Below are 16,607 nucleotides of genomic sequence, written 5' to 3'. Positions count from 1 at the left end.
ATAAATAAAACAACCAGACGAAATGAATGCATACAAAAGATTTTCCTTCTGTTTCACTGCACACTTTAACCTATTGTACCTGCTAAGATGATGATTGTTATTCTAAAAATATTTCTACATAATCTAGTGTATATGAAAGAACAACATCAACAGTATAGAGCAGATTTAATTTATGGGCTCCTGCAGAAAGAAGTAATCACAGGGAAATTACAAAATATGTTGTAAAAACAATTAAAAAAATAATTAGCTTATAATTATGTGTGTGTCAATATTTTAAAAAACACATCATCTTCATTATAGCACAAACGTATTGTCTGGGAAAAGCTGTGCATTGGCAGGGAAACAGGTGGCTGAGAAATACATAAGCTGTATCAGTATCCATGGTGATGGATGTTTTTTTTAACAGAGATTATGGTAGAAGTGCATTTCCCAATTTACCTTTTCATTTTACACACCGGTTTCCCTTTGTAAAACTGAGGGCCCTCCACAGCCACAACTGTGACTTCATGTGGAGTGACACTCTGGAGTGAAGTGGTGGTGGATCCAGTCTGGGAAATGGTCATGGTCTTAGTAGAGTGGCCAAATATGGACACTCCACAACACTGGGCAGTAGTGGGGATGTGCACTGTGTGGACTCCTGTTTTCCTGATTTCTAATAACCTTCTTCCAATCGTTTGACAAAAATAGGAACCGCACCTGATGTGTTATTCGAAAACCACCGGCTTCTTTAATGAATAAATAATTTAGGTGTGAGCATTTTATTTGTTTTTATTTATTTATTTATTTATTTATATGCAGACACAATTAGTTTTGTAGTTTAAAGAAACCCTGGTTTGATCCTCACTGTAATAAGCTGTTTGAGTGTGAAGGCCTTTCTTTTCCAACACCGTGAGCTTGGTCGTTCATAAACACATTACCCGGCGTGTTCAATGTCTGACTCTTTCATTGCCTTTTGACATTTTTGTCCAACTGTAAAAGCTTTTTCGTGCTCTCGGACGTCACTCGGCAGTACTTGCAGATATGTTCCTTTCTTTTTGAGATGCTGAAACATGTGTAGTGGTGTTTGTGTTCAGTCTCAAAAAAGAGAGAGAGAGTGAAGGATATGATATGAAGGAGGGAAGCTAAGTGATACACAGTGAAGCTGGTAAGAAAGACTGAAAGAAAGAAGGGAAGAGGAAAAGAGAATGAAGAGGAACAGTAAAAGAAAAAAACAGCTGAAGCTAAACAAAGAGCAAGAGGTAATGGGAGATGACAGTGGTTTGTAACAGCTGGGCTCTTGCATTAGAAGAACAAGGAAATTCACTTTCCTTTCTTTGCCTCTATTTAGAGTGCTCACTCTGTTCTCCACACGCAGACACACACACATCTCACTCACAGCAAGTCTCAGCAGCAAGCAGACCCTCAGACAACCTCTGTCTGTAAGAGAGCCAACTCTCTCCTCTCTGAACAGAGGAGAGGGGATAGGGAAGGAGAGAAGAGGGAGGCCACACTTTAATTGCGGGATCTGGGTTCAAGCCCCCTCGTTGGCAGGCATCTGCCCTGCTCGAGTGTCCTTGAACAGGACGGTGAATTCATACAAGCTCCAGTGGTGTAGTTTTGTTGTAGCTGACCCTGACCTCTGACCTCATGTCTTGTGTGTTTAAGGCAGAAATTAAGAAAAATTAAGTTGTGTATTTGCAGTATTTGCAATATTTATTGCTTAGCAACCAGTCCAATAGCCTAAGATGCTACACAGGTGAACTGGATGGGACAAATAACGTTTAAATAAGTTTTTCCCCCTCCCAAAAAAAAACACATTACTTTCAACATATAACTACTTCTTAAAATCCAGATTGATACCAACTTCACGTCTGTATGCTAAATGCAGCTAGTTCAGACCAAGAAATAATCTCTCACAAGGGTTGTCACTTTTTATTCATGCCCTAACATGTATGTAATCCCCCATAAAACAGTAATTTCTTCTTTTTATGCTTTTGTTTTTGTGCAGATTAAGCAAACAACATATTACAGTTTGATTAGTGCTGTTAGGCGATTATGTTTTCTTAAGGCAGAGGCAGACTCGCTGTTTCCCCCTTATCTCCACTGTTTGTGCTAAGCTATGTTAGTCAGCTTTTTGCAGTAGCTTCATCTTTAGCAGTGCTGATTAGTTAAAATGCTGAATTTTAAAGTATTAAAGGAATAAATGTTTAAATAGCAAGAGGATAGAGGAATGAGAGACTGAAAGATAAGGAAAGAAAACAAAAAGAGTCAAAGGTGTAAAAGTATGAGAAAGTGAAAGAGGAAAGCACTCTTCATCTCCTCCATCCTACCTCGCCTTTTAATAAGCAAGAAATACATGAACGCCAAATCTGAGGTTGTAAACGTCTTACGCAGGACGCCCATGAAGTCTTGTTGTTGTACATGAAAGCTGTGTGTTTGTTTATGGTGTGCTATACCTTTAAGAGCTGCTGGCCAAAGCCCATCCCAGAGAGGATGGACCCATTAGGCTGATGAACAGAAAGAGAGAGAGAAAGAGAGAGAAAGGGGTGTGTGTGGGGGGTGTTATACAGTGAAATGGATAACAACAGTGAGAGAAGTATAAAAAGGAAATCCCTTTTATAATAAGGGAGTTTGATGACTTAGGAGGGAAACAGCAAAAAAGATAGAGAAAAAGGCACTTCAGGGACTATAATAGTGAAAGGAGATACTGAGAGACACTGAGAGATTGAGACAAGAGGACAGGAAGCGGCTATCTCTCCATCTCTTACATGGTGTTGTAGGTTTCTATGGGTCTGTCAGTCAATCGGGACGACAGGTGGACGCACTCACTTCGCCGGCTCTCCGTCTCTCGCACGCGCTCACCCTGATGACTTTGCTGTGTGTGTGTCTACAGATGGCAAACCTTGTGACATCGTTGTGCTGTGTAGTTCTGGCCGCGGTGGTGGTAGCCTACGCTCAGAGACGCAGTCAGCTTGGTGAGTATGCATTTTATCTTCATTACACCGCTCCCTCCTCTGTGCAGAGCCCCCCCCCCTTCCCCTTATTTTATTTTGTCTGGTCAACCCAAGTGGGACTGTTTGACTTTAATTTATTCAACTGTGCTCTTCTCTTCCTCTCAACTTCACTGTACTCCACAGTGCTCGTCTTTGCTCCACTCTACTGTATTATTTCCGCTTTCCTCTCTTCTATTCTTTGCTGCACGGCTTTCTTAGGCGCTGCTGATGCTCCACAATATTCTGCTGTACTCTGCTCTACTTTTTTCAAGTCCTCGACCCTCTGCTTAAATCACTTAATCTCTTCTGTACTTATGTAGCCTTCTTTCTGCTGTATTTGAACAATTTCTGCTTCTTTAATATGTTGTTTTATAATACTGACAAAGCAAGTCATCTTCCTATTTTGTATAAACTTGATTTCATGTGCCTTGGGATAATTTTAAAAAATGCTAAGGTTTTTTTCCTTCTGCTTGCGATGCTTTTATTGTGATTTACCACTTGTGGAGTCGGGGTGAGAATTGCTGGATGGTTCTGGATGTAAACTGTGATTTGTGATGCATGTGACTTGGCCAGTTTGAGCTACAGTAGCTGTTTTATTTGCTGTGAGGTCAAAGATTCAGCACAATCTACCTCTGAGAAATCTTAGGAGGAATTCGCTTCTCCTCGCTCACAAACAGAGGGACAATGGCTAACCCAATCAGCTCGTCATCCCTCACTGCGTGGTGCTAGTATTTTGGCCACATTGCCAAGGCTACCTCCATAACAAATAAGGATTTAACAAAGAAGGCAGTCAGGTCAACTGATGATCATGAGCATGTTTCAGATGATCTGTGTTCTGAGGTTTTGAGGGAGAAAAAGAGAAGCTGGAAAGACCTACATAATGCAGCGGCTTCTCTTCTGAGAGTTCACATAGGATGCATGACCGTGTGTGTAAATGGTATGTGTGTGTGTGTGTGTGTGTGTGTGTGTGTGTGTGTGTGTGTGTGTGTGTGTGTGTGTGTGTGTGTGTGTGTGTGTGTGTGTGTGTTTAACAGGGGAGTCAATTTGTCACTTGACTTTTAGTGAAGAGTGGCCTTGGCTTATTAGCCAATGAGGCCAGGCTGTTTAAGTCAGCTCAACCAAAGAAAGAGTCTAAGGAAGTCAATAAGTCCCCAGTGACGCATATCCCTATGTCACGAGGGTCATACACACACACACACACACACACACACACACAAGTACACACACAAGTACACACACAAGTACACACACGCATTAACTGAGTAGAAATGGGCTTAGGGAAATATGAATGTTGTCTTTGGGGATTAGGTGAAAGCAGCAAAGAAAGTAAGTGAAAGATGGAGATGGAAAGAAAAATAAGAAGGAGAATAGATGAAGACTGGATGGAACTGAGAAAGTAGAGAAATGAAGGTAGGAAGATGGAGATAGACAGAAAATGAAACTCAGGAGGAATAACAACTGATGTTTGACGGGAAACAGTTCAGGTTACATTTCCCCTTATTTTTATTTTAATACAACTTATTTCTTAAAAGAAGATCATTGGAAATCAAGTGAAGCCTGACTTCATTGTATATATTCTCCTGATTCCTTTCATTCCTTATAAATTTAGTTATGTTATACTTTTTTTTGTGCTATTCAGAAAAGCAGAAAGAAAGTAAGACAGCGGGAGCAGGAAAAGTAAAGAGAGAGAGAAGGGTGAGAAGGCAACACTTCAGGGAATAACAGATGTGGATAGAGGGAGGAATGAAGAACACAAATAGAAGAAAGAGAGCTGTCATTTCTGTCTTTGGGAAGAACTGTGTGTGCTTGTGTGTGTGTGTGTGTGTGTGTGTGGTGTGTGTGAGCGAGCAGGCACTGTAGTTTAGCTGTCACTGTCTATCACTTGCCTTTGTTTTTTGTGCTACATAAAATCAGCTGCTACACACACACATACGCATGAATGCACATACCGATACACACTTAAAAATATTACATAACACACAAACACCTATATATGTAAAGCCATCATAACACAAATGCATAACAGTGATAGTATTGCCAGATATACCTTTGCCCCCAATATCAAATGCACACACTCGTATACTCACACAGAGACACACACACAGAGATCTGTCTGTCTTGGAAAGTGCCTTGTTTCTCTGACAAATTGTGAGCCAGTTTGATTGACAGGAATCCCAGGGGTATGCCCCACTTGGCATAGAGTGTGTATCATACATACACACACAACACACACGCGCATGCACACAGAAACTAAATCATGTGCACACACATATATATATTCAGTACAGAGGGATAGAATGGGGAAGAACTCTCTTGTTAGGCCTGAATCAATTTGTGCAGAATGCACATACAGAGGAAGGCGCACACTGCCTTTGTGTGTACCTGTGTGTGTTTGTGTGTGATATAGAGTGTATAGGAAATCCATTTGAGACTTCATAATTAATGACAGCAGTGCGTTGCTAAACAAAGATAATAAGAAACACTGGTCGAATACATCCACAGACCGAGTCAAACAAACAGACACAAGCCCGGCGTACATGGAAGTCGATGTTGTCTGCGTGATGGAGAGACGGGAAGTAAAAGAGAGACAGACAAGGAAAAGAAAGACGCAAAGACATGGCAGGAAGACAGAGAAGGAATCACAAAGGATGGAGCAAGATGAGACAGAGCAGCGAGCACGGCAAGAACTCATTCAGAAAAGTAGGGAAAGAAATGTGTGTGTGTGTGTAAAAAGCATTAGATGGCACGCCTGCATGGAGAAATACCCTTTGATGAAGATTTGATTAATAGGAAAGCTGTTATTATCGTTTTGTGTCAAGTAAACGTTGGCAGTATTCCATGCTTTCATTCAAGGATTCATTTAAATATTTTTAAAAACCAAATGTGATTATGAATTCAGCAATAATCAGCATAAATAGCTGTGACGAGACTAAAGAGTATCTTCAAATATTTCTGTGCAGCTGGAGTAAATAAATAAACGTATAAAAACTGCTTTACCTCTTATTCAAATTGGATTCTTATACCGGAGAAAAGTTTTTCTTCTTATTATTATTTTATTTATTTTATTGTTTAAAATAAATCTATTACATGAATGGATCAGCATTAGTTATTAATAGGACAATGATACCTCAAAAGTTGCATTTGATGCCTAAATAATGGTCAGGTATTTCATGGGCAAATGTCACTTAATGTCATTTACAATATATTTCCACCAACACTGCATGATTTATTCAACAGCAAGGCTCCCAAAAAAGTATAAAAAAAACTTTTTTTTCTGGCACTGAAGTAAGTTCATTGAGTGTGCCATTTGCATTTAGCTTTCATAATGTTATTCATGTTGACTCGAGAAAAAAAATAAATAAAAATTTGGATGAAAACCCTCGCAAGGGAAACGTCAGTCTCTTAAAGAAGCATCGCTTGAAAACAACAAAGGAAAAAGAATATAATTGAAAGCTATAAACCCGCAGAGAGAAAGGGAGCGAGACTCAGAGGTCACGCCAATTAATCTTCCTTGAACATGAATTTGATTTTTGATTGCCACTGAAAAAAACAAGAAGATGGGACGGTTAGAGGGAGCCGGGAGAGATAGCGGGTGGGTGGAAAAGACACAAGGCAGATATGGGGAAAGACATGAGAGAATACAGAACAGATGACAGACGAAGAGACAAGAGTGAGAACGTGGGAGACGCGGAGTCGTAGAGGGGCAATGCCGATAACTGTCAGTTTATCAGACTGTTTTTAATGGTATATTACTCATACACATATACACACATAATCCCTGTTATCCATATGGCAACCTAAAGTATTGCTTTACCCTCAAAATAAACTTCAGTGCCAGTTCAAACCAATAGCAAGAAGAGCAACTGCTGACATGAATTTCCTTGAATATTTATAGCTTTTAACGTCCGTGTTAACAGCTATTTCCCTGCTGTAATTAAGCAAGACACTGAATGTTAACTTGGACCAGACGTGCTGTGCTGCTCTGCTGACCCCGACCTCTGAATCTCCCTGCGCTCGAGAAGGAGGAGATAAAATCCTTTCACAGATTAATACATCCTTTTATTCAGTAGCATTAGTAATATGTAGTTGTATAGATAAACAGCAGAATGATGCCAACAGAACAAAAGTTCATTGAAAATTTTATGTTTTTACTGCAAGCTCACAGGTACTACAGTCTGATGATATGAGTTACATCTCTCGCCACGGGTCTTGGGCCCATGTGGCAAATTGTCTAATACATGAGTGGATTTAACAGGACTCATTATCATCTCTGAATCATATGGTCCTTTTTTGTTTTTGTAAAGTGTTTCTAGGACTTTGCATCGATTCTTTTACATGGCTCATCATGCCACTGACAGTCTCATTTTGGACCACTTCTGACTGTGCCCCTCTCGGACCTGGTTGTTTTTGCACGTTGGTGTCAGGCAGGATTTCCACACGTCTGTTTCGAATCAGGTCCAACATTTTGGACTTGTGAGGACCTCGAAAACACATTCACACTCACACTGCCAATTGCAAACTGTAAAATTAGGCAACCGAGCAATGCCCAGGAGGCGAGAGCAGTATTTGGTGTTTCTGAAGGATTGACTAATCAGCTGATGACTTGGGCCATGAACAAAGAGAATCTCTGCTACGTGTTCACACATGGACGCAGTTAAAAAAACTGAATTTTCAATGAAACAAAACACATTACTCCCAGCTGCTCTGGGTGTCTCTGGTTCTTACAGATTATTCCATTCTAGCAGTGATACCATCATTCACATTACATACAAAGTGAATCCTCTCATGCGTGGAGAACCTGACGACTGATCACTGACATGGCTGAAATGAACCCTGTTTCCTCGTGCTGTTTGCCTTAATCTCTTTTTTGTGACTTTTATTTTCAATGATTCCTTCTGCACCCTTCGCTCTCTGTCTTTCCTTCTTAATCCTGAGATACACCAGAAAGTCCCTAGTCAAAGCAGTACAATGCCATTAATGCCGTGCCTTACAACAGTAAATACTGAGAACAAGCACTACAAGAATATCAATGAGCAAAGTACAAGAACACTCAATAGAAACTGAAGGAGAGGAGGGGCAATAAATCAAGAAAATGAAATGCAAGATGAGGAGAATGTGGTGCCGTTGAGATTGTTTAGTCTTGAGTTTGAATTTGGTATTTGTTTATTTATTTTTTAATTTTTTTTTTATGACTGCAACAGTGCAGCTACATCTGCTCCCTTACCACCGTCTCCGCCTTGTAATGTGTGTGTGTGTGTGTGTGTGTGTGTGTGTGTGTGTGTGAGAGAGAGAGAGAGAGAGAGAGAGAGTGAATGCGGTGACATCATGCTGTTGAGTGAGAGCACGTTATTTATTGGAGTCCATATCCTGATTGAGAGACGAACGTTTCCACTCATAATCACCCCCCACCCCCCGTTTTTGTCTTTATGCTTCTCCATTTCCTCTCCCACCTCCTCTCTCGCTCACTCAATACTTCACCTTCTTCCTCCACACCAACATCAAGCACACTTGTTACCCTCTCATTTCTTCTTCATTTTTTTCGCCATCCTTCTCTTCTTTCCTCATTTCTTCTAAATTACTTCCTCTCCCGGGATCTTTTTTTTCCCCCCCTTTCACTCCCTCTCTATCTCCACCTCCTCCTCTCCCATCCCTCAATCCATCACCCAAATGGTCAACAGCAGATTTATCGGCCATGACATCATTTGCCGCTGACGCTACACCGCCGTCACCAAATGTTTTTGTGTGTTTCCTCTCTGCTCTTTGCTGAGCTTCTTTACCTCACTCTGATTCCATCTAATTACTGTGGACAGAGGAGAAGAGCGGAAGAGAGACAGAGATCAGGAAACAGGGCGGCAGAGGGAAAGGGAGCGAATGAGAGACAGCAGGAGAGTAAGCAGTTAACTCTCACGCTAATTCCGTGGTATTACAGCTGTCAAAGCTGTATTTATTTCTAGAGGATTCGACACGTGCTGCTATGACTTTCCCAACATGCCTGGGCGTGTGCTTTGCCACACTACAGCCTTATTTGTCCACACCCTTGTGAATGGATCATGTTAAATGTTCAAATTAAATTAATCCATGCTTTTTTTTTTAAGCCCCCCCCCCCATCATGCATGACAGCCAAGTCTAATCGAATTCATGTGCATGTGCACATTCTCATGGGAGGATGTAATTAGCATTAATAGCTAGGACTGGGATGTCAGATGGAAAGTACACAGTATTAGATCTGTTTCTGGGATATGTACATGTCTTTAAAGGTAACTGTTTCTCTTTTTACTCATTAAACCCAGTAGGTGAACTACTGTTATTACAGGTACTCTAATTACTGTAATCATGCAGCTTTTCCATGTACTTGAGTTTGTCAGTAGTCCAGCTGCAAATGCAGCAATTTCAAAGTGGTCTACCATCCTGCTTTTTAGGTCTATTCAGGAGGAGTTTTCAGTTTGGTTTGACATTCAAGTGATTTTCATAATAAAATAGAAGAAATTGCACAAAAGAGATGCAACTAAAGGCTTACATGAGCACGTAAGTTAAGAAAAGTCAACACAAGTAAGGCAAAATTATTGGGTTTTAATGACAACACAATGAGGGAGGCTGGACTATTGAGTTCACGGATGTAATTCGCAACTGTGTCGACCACGCTAAAAGCTCTCATGATGAAAGCACTTGAAATATTAGCTGCTGTTGGTCATTTGTGTGTCGGTGCACTTTTAGAAGTACAAAACACAAATGCAGACAACTAAATGTGATCCATTATTCATGGGATTCAACCAAACTCTGATGTGTCAGAGAAAACAGACAGCTGCTGTAAATAAGTAAATGAGCACAAAAAATTGATGTCTGTGTGGAGTGTGTCTCTTTGCCTGTATGCGTAGGCCATGTATGTGCCGGCAGGGAACCTAGTTCGTGCTCATTATCCTGAGTAGCACTCAGTATAATCAGCGTTTCCTGTTTGGCACACTGTTTATATTAAATTCAAGATGGAGCTCAACCAATTGATTGACTGACTGGATTGGCAGATGGATTACAGTCTGACTGACTGGATGACTGGCAGGGAGGCAAAGTAAGGTAATGCTAATCCCATTCAGTCATAGCTTTGAAATGCAGAAAATAAAGAAAACGTGTTTATGATGTTGCCAGAAGGGAGACGCAACAGCAGAAAAAAACACACGCACACATACACACTCCCCGCCCAAAATAATAACACTTTTAAATTGAAAGCAAAAAAATCATACCGACAAAAATTTGTTCATATGCAAATATGAAGCAGTTCAGATATCCTGAGCTTTATATACTTATTTTGTGTAACAGCCTGTGCCTCAGCTAAAGAACCTGAGAGTTATCAGAATAATGAAATTGTAAAAAATCAGTTCTATGGCACATACAGTTTATACTTTTATACCATGGTAGAATTATCCCTAATTTAATATGCTTCATATCCAAGCACCCTAGTCTGTCTTTAACTTACAGTAATTCACACCATTATGGACGCTACTGCAACCTCCATATACTTTGTTTTATCCTTGATAGCAGCTGACCAGCTGATTAAATGGGTGGCTAAAGGATACAGATTAGGCGACTACTTGACAGACAAATTCTTCCACAGCGTATCAGTATTGCTTTCCTGTGGGAGGACAAAGAGGCAGGCAGATTTGGAGGCCAACTGAGTGCAAGCCTGATTGCAGAGAGACTGAGAAGATGCAGCCGCAGAAAGAGTGGTTGATTGACACTGATACGGAGGTTAGGTTGTTGCCTTTTGATTGGCTGGCTAGATTAGATGGATGTTTAACAGAAGAGTGGTTGGAGGTATTTTCAAAAAGAAAGGATAATAATTTATATACTGTATATATTTGAGTGCTAATGCAGTACATTGTCAGTGGCATGGTGGAAGGAGGAAGATGTTGCATTAAGACCTACAGAGAAAGACTGGGAGCTTTATAAAGACAAGAGAAGAGAGTATTAAAACAGTTCTTAGGTGAGACAAGAACAAATATTGAGACAGAGAAAAGAGAAGCTGGCTCTAATATCATAGTTGGCGAGTTTGTATGTACATACATTGGAACGTGCTGGCACCAGGGTCTCCCATGAAGACGGGATAAAGCTAGTTGTGTGAAATGTCATGCTGTTCATCATTTCCAAACATGTAAGCATAAACATGCAAAACTATGTTTGTTTTGTACTGAATTCGTGCTGCGCATCATAAACTTAAATTAACATTGTTTAGCTCCTTGCTGTGAGGCAAACACTCACACGCTTACATTAGACATCCATCCTTTCATTTTCTGCCGCTCATCCGAGGCCGGGTCGCGGTGGCAGCTGGCTTAACAAGTTAGTCCAGACGTCCCATTCCCCAGCAGCATTTTCCAGCTCCTCCTTGAGAATCCTGAGGCCTTCCCGGGCCAGACGAGATATATAATCTCTCCCCAGCGTGTTCTGGGTCTATACACAGGTCTCTTAACAGTTTGAAGGAAGGCATCCAGGAGGTATCCTGATCAAATGCCCGAACCAACTCAACTGGCTCATTTCGATGCAAAGAAGCAGTGACTGCACTCTGAGCTTCTTGCAGATGTCTGAGCTCCTTACCCTGTCTCTAAGTGTGAACTCAGCCACTTTGCAGAGGAAACCCATTTTGGCCGCTTGTATTTGTGCTCTTATTCTTTCCATCGCTACCCAAAGCTCATGACCATAGGCGAAGGTTGGAACATAGATCAGAGGGGAAATCGAAAGCTTTGCCTTCCAGGTCAGCCTTCACCACAACGGTTCATTAAAACGCCTACATCAGTGCTGCTGCTACACCGATCAGTCTGTCAATCTCATGCTCGATTTTAGTCACACTTGTGAACAGGACCCTGAGATACTTGAATTCTTTCACTCAGGGCAGCAATTCACTCCCAACCTGGCAGGAGCGAACCATGCCTCAGACTTGGAGGTGCTGACTCGCATCCCAGCTGCTTCACATTCGACTACAAACCACCCCAGTGTTTGCAGAAGGTCGCGGTCTGATGAAGCCAACACAACCGCATCATTTGCAGAGCGGAGCAGAGAAGTAAAATTCTGAGGTTCCCACAGGGGACACTCTTCTCCCCTTACACAGAACACAAGGCCAAAAATCAAACGTGTGTAGACTCATGCTCATGAATGGGCAAGCGCACATTTCTATGCAGAAAGTGTGAATGAAAGCATATAAGGGTTATGGTTGCGGTTCGACAGAATTTGATGAAATCTGAATTCAGTATCATATCTGCTTGTCAAATTTGGATCCATGCTAAAGCCAGTTCGGGTTCAGTTTTTAGCAACTGTAAGTTATGGCATTTCAAAGTAAGTTTTGAGTGATAGACTCAAAAAAAAAATCTGGTACATTTAAATTACATTGTTTTACTAGGGAAGATTGAGTATTATCGTCATCATCACCAAGTCACAGTACTCATGGAATTAATGTTAATTTGGAGCCACAGTAAACGAATATGGATATTTTATCAATATGAAAGTGGATCCAAAAAGGAACTGGCTATCGGAACACAACCCTAATAAGGATGCCCCCACTAAACACATGGATGCGCTATCATCCACTTTGTCGATCAGCTTTTTGCTTTCCCTGCTAAATGTGTGTCATTTGTCATGAATTTGAGTGAAAGACTAAAGACAAAATGTGAGATATGAGATATCAAATATTGGTAGAATCCATTATTGTTTAGTCGTGAATGGTCTTTAATTGGTCCAGTATAGACACAGGATTCCCGACTGTCTGATAAAATCTGTCTGGTAATGGACCATTTCCAACCAATCACGGTCCTTTATGCTAAGATATGGAATCTCAGAATCTCACTGTCTGAGCCGTGTGTTTGCACAACGTCTAAGTATGAGTTAGTGTGTATGTGTGTCTCTCTTGTCCACCTCCTTTAACTCATTAATCTTTTAGAAGGGATTCCCAGTAAAGCTTTGATCAAGGCTCTCTCTCTGTCTGTCTGTCTCTCTGATGGCTCCTTCCCAAAAGTCTTCAGCGGTTAAAAACACTGTACATCCACATTAACATTTCAGTTCTGTTTCTCTCACAAAACCTTTAAAAAAGTGTGGAGGCTAAACGATAATAACACATTTTGATCTGTAACTCTTAATGAACCCATTAACTTTGTCAGTCTCATCAGTGTGTTTTCTTCTTCCTGACCCTGGTGTATTGACACATGATAAAGCTTTAGTGCTTAAGAGATGCAAGGATGATTTACTGGTGGCACTGACAGTTTAGATGATTCTTTTTATCAAGATGCTTGTTTGGTGAAGAAAAAAAAAATTAAATGCAGAGCACATTGCAATGAGGACTTCAATGGTGAAAAGTTCAAATATGTTAAGTAAAACAAAACTAGGACAAACTGCTGATATCGATTACTTGCCAAATGAGGCTTTAAGGTAACATTAGCAGGTTTTGCTTACTCTCTTTTAAAAGTTTAAGTCGATTAGCCTCTGTTAGGTACAGATCTATCAGCAGCCCTATTCCAAAATCACACACGGATGGCTCAGAAGTCTCCCTCAGCTGCTGAGATATTAGTTTATTGAACCGTGTATATAAACCATTCTCGCTCTTTACTCTCAGTGAGAGAGTAAAGACCATCCTTGAGAAAGCAATACCTCATCTGAGTCACAGAACGGTTTTAGAAAAGTCAGGGCCCACATTGACCAATTTTATACAAAATTATTGTCAATAAATTTTCTCTTGGAGCAACCGATTGACTAGTTGTTTCAGTGTTAAAATGAGCAAGACAACCAGAGAGACAGTTCTATAAAATTTATTCTAACCTCTAACCTCTATGTGTTGCAGGGAGCAAAACAGAATGTTACATTACTCATCAGCCCCTCAGAGTCCAGGACAAAGGCCAGAATCTAGATCCCCACAAATCATCCCACTCTCATTTCCTTCTCAAGTCCCTCTGATACGTCCTTCCAAAATTGAAAGGAAACACAATATGGGAGATATGCACAATAACACAACTGAGCAACAAGTTTCCCTTTGCTCTGTCTTCTTGCTGCTTTGTTTTATCACTCCGCACTACTGTCCGTCTTCATCATCTCTCTGCACTCCTACCTCTCCACCTCCCTTAGACTCACTTTCATTAACAACATTCAAGGGACAAAAACAACTTCCAAGATGTTTGACATTCGGCAACTGAAAGAGGAAGTCACGGACTTGCTCTTTTCTTTCATTTTCTTCTTCGTCTTTCTCTCTGCCTGCGCTTCTCTCTTTCAAACGCACTCTCAAGATGAAAGTGGAGGCAGGACAAGGACGACACGCAGGTGAAACTGTTCTTGAGCAGTATTGTCCTGAGAGTCACTGTATACTCTCGTTATGGCTTGCACGTTTCATTAGAGGAACCAAATAAAATGCGTGTGCTGCTGTTTGTGTGTGTGTTTGCTGCCTAATGTGAGTCATTTATGGAAGTGTATTCTAATGAGGCTTACAGCAGGTCACAGCCAGACGGTGTTTAATGACAAATAAATAGTTAACACAGTGCTGTGATGGCTTTAGGGTCAGGCAGCATTTAGCATTTTGGAGCTGTAGCAATAAATTTTGTTACTGATTATTTTATTCTGTGTCACAAACACACACCCACAAACATAAAAATGCACATGTGCAGCTCCTTAAACACACAGGAGTGCTTCCGCTACATGCTAATTGTGACAAATTTTACTTTAAGAATGGGAATAATGTTCCACCGTTATTCATTAGGCATGTTTGCACACACACACAGGACACCCATACCACTCTGTGTGTGCGTTTGTGTGTGTGTCTGTGTGTGTGTGTGTGTGTCTGTTTCTCTACCTATTATAAGTAGCTGCTGAGGCTAAATCCTCGTAATGCCATCAGGAATTTTTCAACCACCGCTTCAGTGACCTGACACCTTATTGTGTGTGTCACTATGTGTGTGTGAGCATGTGTGTGTCAGTGTGGGTGGGTGGGTTAACACATAAGTGACTCAAGACATACAGGTGTTTCTATTTCTTCAGTGTGTGTCAGCGTTAATGTGTGGGGGAGATTCAGCGGAGATGAATGTGTGACTGAACGAGTGCACGCTCTGCCATGTGTGTGCACATTTGCGTGTGGTTCAGTGACTTTTTTTTTTTTTTTTTTTTTTTTACATGTGGCTGTTGTAATACCCTGATTAACTTTCCACTACCCTGTTGTGCAGCTAATGAGTGTGTGGGTGCTTGTTTGCAGCCGTGTAGTACAGGAAAACGCAAGCAGAAGGAAAGTCGAGGTAAATATTTGGGGAGATTAGGAATTATACATTTCAAGTTATTAACCTTACTTTGGAGGAAGTATTAGCTCTAAAATTCTGTGATTGGCTCTTGGGCATTTAAATGTATTTCCAATTACTGTAGCATACAAACAGAAACCTCAGCACTTCTGCTTCCCGTGCAGTAAATCACACTGTGTGAAAATCCTCCAGAATACACACAGTCATACACATTTTAGATCATTTTAAATTTAATGTTATTTTACTGTGTTAAATAACTAAAAGAAAGTTGTTGTTTCTCTTGCTATGTTAAAGCAATAGAGTCTCTGTGTTCTTTATGCATCCAGCTGTTTGACTGTGGTCCCTTGTGTGACAAAGACAGTAAGACAGATGTGTTAAAAATGGTTTAAAGGGTTCAAAATAGCTTTTTTTTTTTTTTTTAGATGAAATAAGAATCCTACACTTGCGGTGTCTCCGAGAAGATGCTCAGGCAGAGTCGATATTGGAAACAAAAAGGGCTGCCTGCACTTTTAAAGAAATCAACTTAACAAATCAATTTATTTTAGTCATTAAAAAAAGCATTTCATTGGTAGACGAACAGAATGTCCCCTCTATTGATTTGAATGACCATTTGGAAGATAAATTTTCTGTTTGCAGAGTCATTTTGTTGATTCCAAACCATTAAATCTCAAGTTGTGTTTTCTTGTGCCATTAAAATCACTGAGCCCCCAATAGTTCCCCCCAATTCCTCCTGATAGACTGTTCAGTAAGTTAATGTTGCCAGGAACCTAATGTAATTCCAGCCAGTATGAGCTGAGTTTTGGCTAATGTTGTTCTGCAATAAAACTTTGTTCCAAGACATTGGAAGTGAATCACCGGAGGCTTAAAAGGGGTCTCGGACCCTTCAGTGGTGCAACACTTCTAAATATACACATTTAATTTGATCTATTGTGAACAGAAAGGCCTTCGGTGTGAGGCATTGTGGGGACAAAGTAGAAGAGTGGCAGGGGGAAAAGATTGCCATTTATCACATTGAACTTCAGTTTAATTTAATTCAGCTCAACTTTATTGTCATTCCTCTCAACTTAAGTCATTCCGCTTAACTCAAGTGCACGGAAGAAACAAGGAAAAATAAAACTTTCAGAGTGCAATGAAGCAAAGGAGAGTGGAATGAAAACAGAACAATGAAGGCCAGGACAGAAACTAGGAAAGAAGACAAAACAGTGGAACCTAATACCAACAGTAGAGTGAAAGTAAGTGGTGCATAGGATTTAATAATAACAGTAATACCACATCCAGGATGTATCGTTTAAGGGGCTGGTGAATGTATAAAGGTAAAATGTTGCATCTAATACAAACAATACTTGTCAAAAATAAGTCAAAAATAAATTGGTCTTAAATAGATTGG

The 16,607-nt window shown here is 40.5% G+C and overlaps 1 protein-coding gene across 1 annotated transcript in view; it reads left to right on the top strand.

Annotated features, from left to right (window-relative positions):
- The window catches only part of cntfr (ciliary neurotrophic factor receptor), a 212,092-nt gene that overhangs the window by 83,242 nt on the left and 112,243 nt on the right, over positions 1 to 16,607 (top strand). The window contains exon 3 of the mRNA XM_041058147.1: positions 2,873 to 2,954. Coding sequence (XP_040914081.1) covers positions 2,873 to 2,954 — 82 coding nt within the window. The remainder of the gene's footprint in view (positions 1 to 2,872; positions 2,955 to 16,607) is intronic.

Source organism: Toxotes jaculatrix, chromosome 16 (assembly GCF_017976425.1).
Source record: "Toxotes jaculatrix isolate fToxJac2 chromosome 16, fToxJac2.pri, whole genome shotgun sequence".
NCBI classification, from domain to species: domain Eukaryota; kingdom Metazoa; phylum Chordata; class Actinopteri; family Toxotidae; genus Toxotes; species Toxotes jaculatrix.
Note: the sequence above shows the minus strand (reverse complement) of the source record. Positions and strands in the feature narration are given on the sequence as shown.